Below are 13039 nucleotides of genomic sequence, written 5' to 3'. Positions count from 1 at the left end.
GATGTAATGCCGCATAATAGCAAATATTCTAATTTACGGGTTTCGGCTAACTACATAATCTAGTCAAAAAACAACGTGAAGACTTCCTTGAAACTGAACTTATATCTGGTGTAATTATTCAGAAAGTCAGTTCCACGCTTGAGCTAATTTTAATTAATTTTTATTCCGCAGTTAACATATTATTCACGCAAATGGTTTGTGCTGTGTTACGTGCTCATATTTGATACAGTTGAAACAGTGCGCCTATTTTTTAATCGTTCTCAGAACTCGCTACAAAAAAGGCGACAGCGAGGAACTTAAAAGCTTTCACGGCTGAAAGAACTTTTGGCTGACTATCTCGGAGAGAATGACGACATGAGCTAGAAAGAAACTCGCTGTAGCACAGTGGGCTTATTGAAAGCGGCAATAACTGTCACGTGGGTGACGCGCTGACTCGAGTCGAGAGCACTCCAGTATGAAGGCCTTGTCTTGTGTGCACAGGAGCTGTTGTATATCAGCGCTGCGAGCAATAAAAGGCCACGGCACAGCGCATTTGACACACGCGAGCTTTTTGTGGCCGCACTTTATTTCGGTCACATGCAACTGATGTTTTTAATGTCCTAGTGAGTGCTATACACCACTGGAAGATTGACTCCCCTCAAATGGACACCGACCAGACGCAAAATAAAGCTTTGGTGTCAGTACTGCATAGCGAGGAAAACGGTAAGATACCCAGAATAACGATATCGTCCACGGTCCGTAAGACTGTTCTTACTAAAATAGAAGGGCGTTTCGAAAGCAATATTTCGTCGTCAGCATAAATACTTTGGTTACTGTAGAAGATACGGCGTAATTTTGATGTGTAGTGAAAGGGACCGAAATTTGTACGTAGGTAATTACATAATCCAAAAGTTGAAAAAAAAAAAAGACTGACAGTAGGTAAGGCAATGGGCGCGTACACAAGAGGGGCAGTTTTCAAATCCCCGCCGGCCGTTGTGACCGAGCGGTTCTAGGCGCTTCAGTGCGGAACCGCAGGTTCGAATCCTGCCTCCCGCATGGATGTGTGTGATGCCCTTAGGTTAGTTAGGTTTAAGTAGTTCTAAGTCTAGGGGACTGATTACTTCATATGTTAAGTCACATAGTGCTTAAAGCCATTTGAACCATTTGTTCAATTCCACGTCCGGCATTCAAGTTCTCCGTTATTTACTTCAGCTGAATGTCACAATGCTTCCTTACATAAGGCCACGGCCAATTTTCTTCTCCATAATTCTCCTGTACGACTATGCGCCCGATTTCTAATGACTCCGACGTTCACGAAATCTTTAATATTAAAGTTTATTTGTTTATTACTTTCATCCGCGAGACACCCTAAACTTCTATTCGGTCGCTGGGAAACCTCCACAACAGCTTTCACTTAAGAATTGATTATTTATTGCCGTTTACACATTGCTTACGCAAAGCTGACCACGGTTACCATTGAAAACACTGACACATCATTGTGAACACTGTCTCAATACATTTAACAAGTCACGCTCCTAAAAATATTTAAGTGATCAAAGCGTGACTGAATGTTATTACAAATTTTACAGTGTAATACACGGTGCTGCCGTATAAATTTATTGTGTAAAGTAAATTAAAAGGAGCTGTTATTTTGAAGTCTAGAAATGATTTGAGACTGTGGAAAAAAAAGAAAAAATCGCTCTGCTATTCAGAGTTCACGTTGAAGGAAGGGAAGGAGATATCATTTCAAACAGGAACACGCCTAGTAACACACTGAGATTTTCGATCTGTCCTTCGGGATATACCTTAGCTTTAACTTGCATTCAAGGGTACGTTGGTGAGTAGTGTAAACGTTTCTGAAAAAAGACGGTAGATCCGATTTAACGCCTCGTGCGTGAAGAGGACATTAAAACAGTGAAGTGTTTATAAATGAGACTGAAATTGTTTTTGGGTGCGCCAGTGCTATTAAATATGTTTCTCTTTACGGTTTTGTTGAAGTGTGGAAAGGATATCACGTAAAGTTGTTGGATGGAGCCACTCTGAAGTGCTCAGTGTGACTTTAGGAATGCAAATTCAAAGAAAATAAGTTTCTTGCAGTTGCTACAGTGTTTCCATTGAGGGAATCGACAACTGCGAAGATCAGAATCACTTGGATTACGTTAATGTGGTGCCTGAATCGATACTTATTTATGGATTAAACGTGATCTCAGATGTTTTACAGCGATGCGACTGGTCTGTTGAGGACTTCACACAGGAAACCATTGATAATTTTCAAGATATGGCAATCGAGAATAGTAAGAGAAAATGCAAGAAGCAGTTGATATTTTAGGCACCTCGACTGAAAACTGAGTATTAAGGCTTAATGTCCCATCGACTTAGACCCTGAGCACAGTTTCTGACTGGGTCATCTACTTTACTGAAAGAAAAATCTCCGGATTTGCCTTTAAGCGGGTTAGGGAAACAGATGGAAAACTTCTGAAAGGCCGGACAGTGGTTTGACTCGGCGACGTTCTCGATGCCGTAGAGCAGCCATGCGTGACAACTAATCAATAAAAAACGCACCACGTGTTCTAATTAAAGCATGAAAGTCGTCCGGCGATGAATTGTAATGATTCGAAACCGGTAATGGTACCTTTTGAATAAAGGAACTTAAATTTGTGGTTAGTTGCTGCCTCAATACGATCAACATTTGTTACCTTAAAGTATTTCTAGCTTTCACAAAGCAAGAAACCTCCACTCTTTCCTGCTTCTGAGGAATTTCTTCTCGGGCGCTTTTTTCTAATGCATCCAAATATTCGTTGTCGAAGCACTTCTTCAGTTTTCAGCATATTTTTTAGACAACATAGCTGCGTGGAGAAAACAGCGATTGGTTTACTTACAATCGGTTATTCAAAATGACAGTCACAATGACATTTATTTTGTCGCCAACCAGTTTCTAAATGGTTCAAATGGCTCTGAGAACTATGGGTCTTAACATCTTAGGTCATCTGTCCCCTAGAACTTAGAACTACTTAAACCTAACCAACCTAAGGACATCACATACATCAATGCCCGAGGCAGGATTCGAACCTGCGACCGTAGCGGTTGCGCGGTACCGGACTGTAGCGCCTAGAACCGCTCGGCCACCGGTTTCAACACGCGATGGGGTCATCTTCAGGGCAATTTACACCATTTGGTCGCTCACTGGAGTCGTCACCCTGCCTGTGCACGGTTGGTAACTACCAAATGGTGTAAATTGCCCTGAAGATGACCCCATCGCGGATTAAAACCGGTTGGCGGCTAAATAAATAATGCGATTGTGACTGTCATTTTGAATAGCTGATTTCAGCATATTTTCAGGAAGTGCATCCTTCATTAGTCCTTCACTTTGTAAACTCGACGATCTCTTTGCTTATCGTTTGTTTAGTACCTTATATGCATTAACGTACATCACGGACCCTTAGAGATAACTTTGCATGCAGCTGTGTTGGAGTAAAGCCGCAGTTAAAGCTACCGCAAACATACGTGAGAAAACACTCTCGAACGAATCGCAACTGTTTAACATTAAGTGTGGAGAGACAAGCTACGATACACTAAAGTGACAAAAACCCTCGCTACTGGAAGACCGATGAACTTCCAAATAATGATAGAATTCCCGGCTTCGTTCACCTTAAGGTATCATCACAAAAGTAATTTACGCAAATAAATACTGTAACCATACATATCAGCCGGCCGTTGTGGCCGAGCGGTTCTAGGCGCTTCAGTCCCGAACCGCGCTGTTGCTACAGTCGCAGGTTCGAATCCTGCCTCGGACATGGATGTGTGTGATGTCCTTAGGTTAGGTTAGGTTTAAGTAGTTCTAAGTCTATGGGACTGCTGACCTCAGTTGTTAAGTCCCATAGTGCTCAGAGCCATTTGAACAAATAAACTTAATATTAAAGATTTCGTGAACGTCGGAGTAAGGAAGCATCGTGACATTCAGCTAAAGTAAATAACGGAGAACTTTAATGCCGGCCGGGATTTGAACAAATAGTTCAAATGGCTTTAAGCACTATGAGACTTAACATCTGTGGTCATCAGTCCCCTAGAACTCAGAACTACTTAAACCTAACTAACCTAAGGACATCAAACACACACATGCCCGAGGCAGGATTCGAACCTGGGACCATAGCGATCACGCGGTTCCAGACTGTAGCGCCTAGAACCGCACGGCCACACCGGCCGGCATACCAAGCACAGTTTGCTATGACCCAAGAGAGGGTATCTGAAGACTGCCTAAGCACCTTGTTCCGTAGATGACACAGTTAAGCCCTTTTTCCTACACTACGGACATAAAGAAAAAAAACTGTCATTTATATACCACAATCTGTTACTACCATCATACTAAAACATTGCAGAGCACGCCCAAGTGTTTTAGACCACACCGTTCATCCTGCACCGTTGAATATGGAGCTTCGCAGCAGACCACCCCTGTGTGTTCACATGTAGACCCAACGACATGGTCAATCACGATTGAAGTGGGCACGGGACAATCGAGATTCAACCATAAATCAATGGAAACATGTCGGCTCTTTTGATGAATCACATTTTTGCTACACTAGATCGCTAGTTCGTCTCCCCAAACGCCGTCATCGAGGTGAACGGCGGCTCGAAAGGTGCAGTGCGCCACAGACGCAGGTTCGTGGAAGCAATCTTATGCTACGGGAGACATTCTTCTGCGCTTGCATGGAGCCTGTAGTAATAATCGAAGACACGCTGACAGCTGCAAACCAGCTGCATCCCTTCACGCTTGATGTCTTCCCCGACGCCGATGTCATCTTTCAGAGGTATAATTATCCATATCTCAGAGCCAGAACCGTACTACAGTGGTTTGAGGAGCATTACAGTGAACTCACGTTGGGGTCTCTGCGACCAACTTCGTCTGATGTAAATCCTATGGAATCCAACTGGATCGCTATCGGGCGCCACCACCGTCTATGTAAATCAGCGGCCCATTATTTACACGACATGTATGTAGACATGTAATGCTACACACTTCCACAAACCTACCAACAAACTGTCGGATCTCTGATAGAGAGAATCAGTGATGTATTTCGTTCCAAAGACGGACAAACAAGCTATGAACAGATGGTCATAATGTTCTGGCACGCCAGTAAACTTTTGCATGATTTGATGGTGGGTTTTGATGAATTCAATGAAAGTTACTGTCGGATCTTTTTGTACGTGTTGAGAATTTGAACTAACAAGGAAATGAATCACTTCAATAACATAATCACCTTTGATATAATTAAATTTTCGTTGACACATTTGAGTCTCATCTTCATCTACAAAAATGACAGAAGTTCAAGAATTGAATTAAAATTTGTGCCATGGCCAAGACTTGAACCCGGGTCTCCTAACTTATTACACAGACCTGTTAGCCATTACACCACCTCAGTCTTACAGCTAACACAGCTGCACGGACCTCCCTAATCCAAAGCCATCCCTAACACAAACTTCAATTCACATCTTGAGCTTATTTTCCCCTCCTTAGATTGTGATACTGCTAACGCTCTCCAGTATTGGAACAGTATCCTAGCATTAGACGTAATGGGGAAATCCCGCTTCTACCTCAAGTGTAGGTGATATATAGATATGATATTATTAAATTTTCCTTGAGACATTTGAGTCTCATATTTATCTATGACAAGGATAGAATCTCAAGTTCCGGCCATGGAACAAATTTTAATTAACTTCTGAAGCTTCTATCACATCATCGATAATCACCTTTGTTCAAAACAAGTGAACTGTTTGATTTGTTGGCTTTCATAGTGATGATGTAACAAAAAATGCGATGTTTTCCCACGCAAAAACTCTTGTCATTTTTATATGTACACATACCTGTTTAAGTCGGACATCATTTTGTGTGTGTTTTGATATTCAGCGTCACCTGAAGTTGGTCTAAGATCCTAAAGCCAGTTCGTAGCCAAATACACTCCTGGAAATTGAAATAAGAACACCGTGAATTCATTGTCCCAGGAAGGGGAAACTTTATTGACACATTCCTGGGGTCAGATACATCACATGATCACACTGACAGAACCACAGGCACATAGACACAGGCAACAGAGCATGCACAATGTCGGCACTAGTACAGTGTATATCCACCTTTCGCAGCAATGCAGGCTGCTATTCTCCCATGGAGACGATCGTAGAGATGCTGGATGTAGTCCTGCGGAACGGCTTGCCATGCCATTTCCACCTGGCGCCTCAGTTGGACCAGCGTTCGCGCTGGACGTGCAGACCGCGTGAGACGACGCTTCATCCAGTCCCAAACATGCTCAATGGGGGACAGATCCGGAGATCTTGCTGGCCAGGGTAGTTGACTTACACCTTCTAGAGCACGTTGGGTGGCACGGGATACATGCGGACGTGCATTGTCCTGTTGGAACAGCAAGTTCCCTTGCCGGTCTAGGAATGGTAGAACGATGGGTTCGATGACGGTTTGGGTGTACCGTGCACTATTCAGTGTCCCCTCGACGATCACCAGTGGTGTACGGCCAGTGTAGGAGATCGCTCCCCACACCGTGATGCCGGGTGTTGGCCCTGTGTGCCTCGGTCGTATGCACTCCTGATTGTGGCGCTCACCTGCACGGCGCCAAACACGCATACGACCATCATTGGCACCAAGGCAGAAGCGACTCTCATCGCTGAAGACGACACGTCTCCATTCGTCCCTCCATTCACGCCTGTCGCGACACCACTGGAGGCGGGCTGCACGATGTTGGGGCGTGAGCGGAAGACGGCCTAACGGTGTGCGGGACCGTAGCCCAGCTTCATGGGGACGGTTGCGAATAGTCCTCGCCGATACCCCAGGAGCAACAGTGTCCCTAATTTGCTGGGAAGTGGCGGTGCGGTCCCCTACGACACTGCGTAGGATCCTACGGTCTTGGCGTGCATCCGTGCGTCGCTGCGGTCCGGTCCCAGGTTGACGGGCACGTGCACCTTCCGCCGACCACTGGCGACAACATCGATGTACTGTGGAGACCTCACGCCCCACGTGTTGAGCAATTCGGCGGTACGTCCACCCGGCCTCCGGCATGCCCACTATACTCCCTCGCTCAAAGTCCGTCAACTGCACATACGGTTCACGTCCACGCTGTCGTGGCATGCTACCAGTGTTAAAGACTGCGATGGAGCTCCGTATGCCACGGCAAACTGGCTGACACTGACGGCGGCGGTGCACAAATGCTGCGCAGCTAGCGCCATTCGACGGCCAACACCGCGGTTCCTGGTGTGTCCGCTGTGCCGTGCGTGTGATCATTGCTTGTACAGCCCTCTCGCAGTGTCCGGAGCAAGTATGGTGGGTCTGACACACCGGTGTCAATGTGTTCTTTTTTCCATTTCCAGGAGTGTATTTCCTATTTAACATCGTTTCCTTATAGTGTTTCGTGGAAAGAACGCCATCTTCTCTTCAGGGACTCCCACTTCAGTTCTCAAAGCATCTCTGCAATACTTGAGAGTTGATCAAACCCGCCAGTAACAAATTTAGCAGCACGCCTCTGAACTTCTCTGTTGTCTTACATTAATCCGACGTGGTGGGGATCCCAGACACTGTAGCAGTACACAAGAATAGGTCGCACTAGTGTTCTAAATGTGGTCTTCTTTATACGTGGGATGAACTTCCCTGCCATTCTCCGAATAAACTGCAGTCAATCACTCGCCTTCCCTATAACTGACCTTACGTACTCATCCCATTTCATATCACTTTGCAACCTGACGCCTAGATATTTAACGAATGAGACTGTGTCAAAGGGAACACCACCAATACAATATTCGAACACAACGGGATTGTTTTTCCTACTCAATCGAATTAACTTCCATTTTCCACATTTAGAGGGCAAGCTGCCATTGATCACGCCAAATATAAATTATGTCTAAGTCATCTTGTATCCTCAACAGTCACTCAACGACGACACTTTGCCATACACTGCAGCATCATAAGCAAACAGTCACAGATTGATCACCCTCGTCTGTCAGATCTTTCACGTACATACAGCACCAGAGTGGTCCTATCACACTTCCCTGGGGCACTCCTGGTGATGCCTACGTCTCTGATGAACACTCATTCGCCGTCCAGAGCAACGTACTGGGTTCCATTACGTAGTAAGTCTCGCGGCAACTCTCATTGTGGGGACATATTCCGTATGCTTGGACCTATCGTCAGCAATCTGCAGTGGGGCATGTCTCAAATGCTTTCCGGAAATCTAATAATATTGAATCTGCATGTTGTCCTTAATCCATGGTTCACAGAATTTCGTGTGAGGGTACGACAAGCTGAGTTTTGCATTTGCATGAGTGATGCTTCCTAAAAACGTGTTTATTTGTGGACACATGCTCTCTCTTTAGTGAACTGGTTTCCATTACGGAACATATTCCCCAAAGCAGCGGAATATGCGCATTGATTCACAATATTTACGTTATGAATTGCTATCCGTGACCAACAGGAGCAACTTTCAAGGTTTCACTGCTACCATTACATAAAAAATCATAGTTTGGCAAGTTTTTATTATTGTATTATGTAATAAAAACATACATAGATTTATAAGTTCTCAGTAAGTAATAAAGAATCAAACAGCTGACTTACCTTGTTTTATGAAAGTAACAGCAGTCCCGTTGGTCTCCCAGTACGCGTAACAGAAATTCGTAGATCTCTCGCATGTTTTGTTGGTATGTGTGCTATTTTCCTGAGACACAAAAAAAGCTTCTGTTAAAAGTGGCATTACTATATTGAGTCAATTTATAAAAGTTTTTATGTATGTTAGCCTCCTCACTTCTTTCCTACGGAACTCCTACACTAATAGGATGAGGAGGAGCCAGAGAATACCATCGAAATTTGGCTTCCATGAAAGTTGCACCGAATATTTTTGAAAGAGGTTGAGCGACATTTCAAAATCGTTCTGGATGTGAATAAAAGTTGACGTTATGCGACTCAACTCGGGGAGAGCGCGAACGAGCACAATATAAAAAACTGCTCTGGCTCCGCATCCTTTCTTCTGCAGCTCATAAAACACATCAAAAAACCTTACGTGGACCACAGTGACAAACGCTTGTCAATATATCTTGTAGTTGTTAAAGTATATTGTTCACTCAGTTATCTTACAGTACGAAATAAAATAAAAAAAAGAATTGTTCCTTATCTTTCTGATAGGTACTAGAGCGACTAACATTGCAAGCCATATTGCAGAAAGCATCACACACGGTGCACCGACAAATACATGCGCTGATCAGTCAGAACATTATGACCACTGACCTACTATCGATATAAACCAGTCCAGGCGACAGCAGTGTTACCTGGCGAGGAATGACTGCTAATCAGACAGACACACATACAGTGCATGTAATATCAGTGAACATGCTGTCAGTGTGTAGAATGGGTAAAACGCGCGACCTGAGTTTGACCGAGGGCAGACTATGATGGCATGGAGGCTCACCACGAGCATTTCGGAAACTGTACCACTTGTCGGGTATTCGAGCAGTGCTGATGCGAGTGTCTTCAACACGTGGTGAAACCACGTCCAGACGTCGTGGTGTTGGTGTTGGGCGGCCGTCCCTCATTACAGATGTCAACGTCGTAGGCTGGGCAGACTAGTAAAACAGGACAGGCGGCGAAATGTTGCGGAACTAAGATCAGTCTTTAATGCTGGGCAGGGTACAAGTGTGCCTGAACACACAGTGCATCGAACACTCCAAAAAACGGGCATCTGCATCCGACGATCCGTACATATGCCAATGTTAACACCATGTCACCGGCAACTACGACTGAAATGGGCACGTGACCATCGGCACTGGACGTTGGCGCAATGGCAGAGCGTTGGACGGTATGACGAATCCCGATACCTTCTTCATCATGCCATTGCAAGGGCGCGAATCCGTCGACTTCCAGGGGGACAGATCCTTGACATCTGTACGGCAGGACGGAGATAAGCTGGCGGCGGCTCCATTATGGTCTGGAGAACATTCACGTGGTCACCCACGGATCCAGTGGAGCACATGCAAGGCTCCTTGACGGTCAACGAGTATCGTACATTGGGTGCATACTACATACATCCCTTAATTACCATCATGTTTTCAGACGGCACTGGCAGTTTCCAAAAAGATAATTCGCCAGTCACAAGGCCAGAAGCGTGTTGGAGTGGTTCGAGGAACACAATGGCGAGTTCATATTGATGTGTTGGTCCCCACAAGTCGCCAGATCTGAACCCGATTGAACCCATCTGGGATGAGATTGAACGTGGAGTCAGAGTTGATCGCCCCCCCCCCCCCTCCCCGCAATTTACGGGAATTAGGTGACTTACGTGTGCAGATGTGATGCTAACTCCCTCCAGTGGCCTATTAAGGCCTCACTGCGTCCGTGTCACAGTGCTTCGCTGTTATACGAGCCAAAGATGGACTCATCGGGTATTACGTAGTTGTTGATAATATTCTGATGATCAATATAGACTACAATGTACGCTAATTATGTTTTCTTTGGTCGTATGTTGATAACTAACGAAAGGGACAATCGCAGATACTGACTGGCTAAAATTATAGGGAGACTGTGAGGCTACGGTCGGAAAGCTCTAGTGAGAAGGGCCGCTGCACTTATGCTAGATCTAAGGGTCACTACAGAAGCCGACAGCTACGACCAGAACGTGGTCCGGACAAACGACACCGGGACCGCAATGGAGTGACGGCTGAGTAGCGTGTTGCGGCCCAGCTTTTATCATATGCAGGGTGCATCCATTATTTCTTGAACGGTTCAAGAGATTGAAATGACGTTTCTGGTAGATTGTGGTAGGTAGAGGGGCCGTAATTTTGCTGTGGGGGCAATACTTTTAACTCTTGCGTTAACTAATGCAATGGGGTGATTTTTTTTTAATGGAACGATACACTTCCTTTAACTGTATTCTGAAGATACGCTCAGGCACTGAGAGAAAACTTATTTTCTTTGGGCCTACTTACACAACACTAATACAAGCTCAGCTAAGACTGTTGTGCATGGAACTGTATGCTAACTTCTAGCATACCAAAAGAGGCTTAGGAAAAGTATTTCTTGTTCAAACAAACGCTTTTGTCGAATCAAGTACAAAGACAAACATTTGATGCAACGGTGAAACCAGGCACGAGAGCCAAAGTGGACAGTGTTTACGCCGCATTAACCAATTCCGGCAGCCTTGTCTTTCAATTTCAGCTCATTTCTCGGATATTCTTGGGAAAATTTCAGCGACATCACCACCTAACAAATTTTATATCACTATACTCATGTTTTCAATAGCTTTCAAATGGCCTTAAAAAGGGCATCGTTCCACTTACATAACGTAAACTAGCTTCAATACCTCATTTGATAGAAGAGACAATGTTATTCCACATGCAACAAAATTACGCGCCCCTCTTCCTACACTCATTTGAAGGCAACCTCTTTCAAATATCTTGAACCGTTCACAAAATACAAACTTGTGCAACTTTGATTTACTCTGTATACTCATATACAGCAGTCATGCATAATGTATAAAACGCACTGAACCGTTTCATAGCCGATTTACACTGAGGTGACGGAAGTTATGGGATATCTACTAATATAGTGTCGGATCTCTTTTTGCTCGGCGTAGTGCTGCAAGTCGACGTGCCATGGGCTCGTCAAGTTGTTGGAACACTGAATCAAGCTGCCTCTATAGCCGTCAATAAATGCGAAAGTGTTATCGGTGCAGGATTTTGTGCACGAACTGACCTCTCGACTATGTCCCATAAATGTTCTATGAGATTCATATTGAGCAAGCTGGGTGATCAAATCATTGGCTCAACATGTTCCTCAAACCAATCGCGAACAACTGTGGCCTTTTGACATGGCGCATTGTCATCCACAAAAATTCCATAGTTGTTAAGGAACACGAAGTCCATGAATGGCTGAAAATGATCTCCAAGTAGCTGAAGATAACCAGAACCCAGTCCATTCCATGTAAACACTGCTCATATAATTATGGAGCCAACACCAGCTTGCACAGTGCCGTGCCTTGTTGACAACTAAGGGCCATGACTTCGTATGATCTGCTCCACACTCTAAACCTGCCATCAGATCATCTTACCACCTGAAATCGGGACTCACCTGACCGGATCACTGTTTTTCCAGTCACCCACGGTCCAACCGACATGGTTACGAGCCTAGGAGAGGCGCTGCAGGCAATGTATTGATAGCGGTCGTCTACCGCCATAGCCCATTAACGCTAAATTTCGCCACACTGTCCTGCCAGATACGTTTGTCGTTGATTTCTGCAGTTATTTCATACAGTGTTATTTGTCTGTTAGCACTGAAAACTCTACACAAACGCAGCTGCTCTCGGTCGTTAAGTGCAACCCGTCGGCCACTGTGTTGTATGTGGCGAGAGGTAATGCCTGGAATATGGTATTCTCGGCACACCCTTGGTACTGTGGATCTCGATTCCCTAACGATTTCCGAAATGGAATATCCAATGCGTCTATCTCCGACTACCAGTCTGCGTTCAAAGTCCTAATTCCCTTCGTGCGCCCATAACCACGTCTGAAACCTTTTCACATGCATCACCTGCGTACAAATGACTGCTCCGCCAATGCAACGCCCTTTTATACCTTGCGTACGTGATACTACCGCCATCTGTATAAGTACATACCGCTCTTTCTCGACTTCTGTCTCTTCGGTGTACCGGGTGATCAAAAAGTCAGTATAAATTTGAAAACTGAATAAATCACGGAATAATGTAGATAGATTGACACACATGCTTGGAATGACATGGGTTTTATTAGAACCAAAAAAATACAAAAGTTCAAAAAATGTTCGACAGATGGCGCTTCATCTGATCAGAATAGCAATAATTAGCATAACAAAGTAAGACAAAGCAAAGATGATGTTCTTTACAGGAAATGCTCAATATGTCCACCATCATTCCTCAACAATAGCTGTAGTAGAGGAATAATGTTGTGAACAGCACAGTAAAGCATGTCCGGAGTTTTGGTGAGGTATTGTCGTCGGATGTTGTCTTTCAGCATCCCTAGAGATGTCGGTCGATCACGATACACTTGCGCGACT

The 13039-nt window shown here is 44.7% G+C and overlaps 1 protein-coding gene across 5 annotated transcripts in view; it reads right to left on the bottom strand.

The window, feature by feature from the left end:
* The window catches only part of LOC124723103 (bone morphogenetic protein receptor type-2), a 371581-nt gene that overhangs the window by 250406 nt on the left and 108136 nt on the right, over positions 1-13039 (bottom strand). For all 5 annotated transcript variants that reach the window (XM_047248280.1, XM_047248279.1, XM_047248282.1 and 2 more), the window contains one exon: positions 8585-8684. In XM_047248280.1, coding sequence (XP_047104236.1) covers positions 8585-8684 — 100 coding nt within the window. The remainder of the gene's footprint in view (positions 1-8584; positions 8685-13039) is intronic.

Source organism: Schistocerca piceifrons, chromosome X, assembly GCF_021461385.2.
Source record: "Schistocerca piceifrons isolate TAMUIC-IGC-003096 chromosome X, iqSchPice1.1, whole genome shotgun sequence".
NCBI lineage: Eukaryota > Metazoa > Arthropoda > Insecta > Orthoptera > Acrididae > Schistocerca > Schistocerca piceifrons.
Note: the sequence above shows the minus strand (reverse complement) of the source record. Positions and strands in the feature narration are given on the sequence as shown.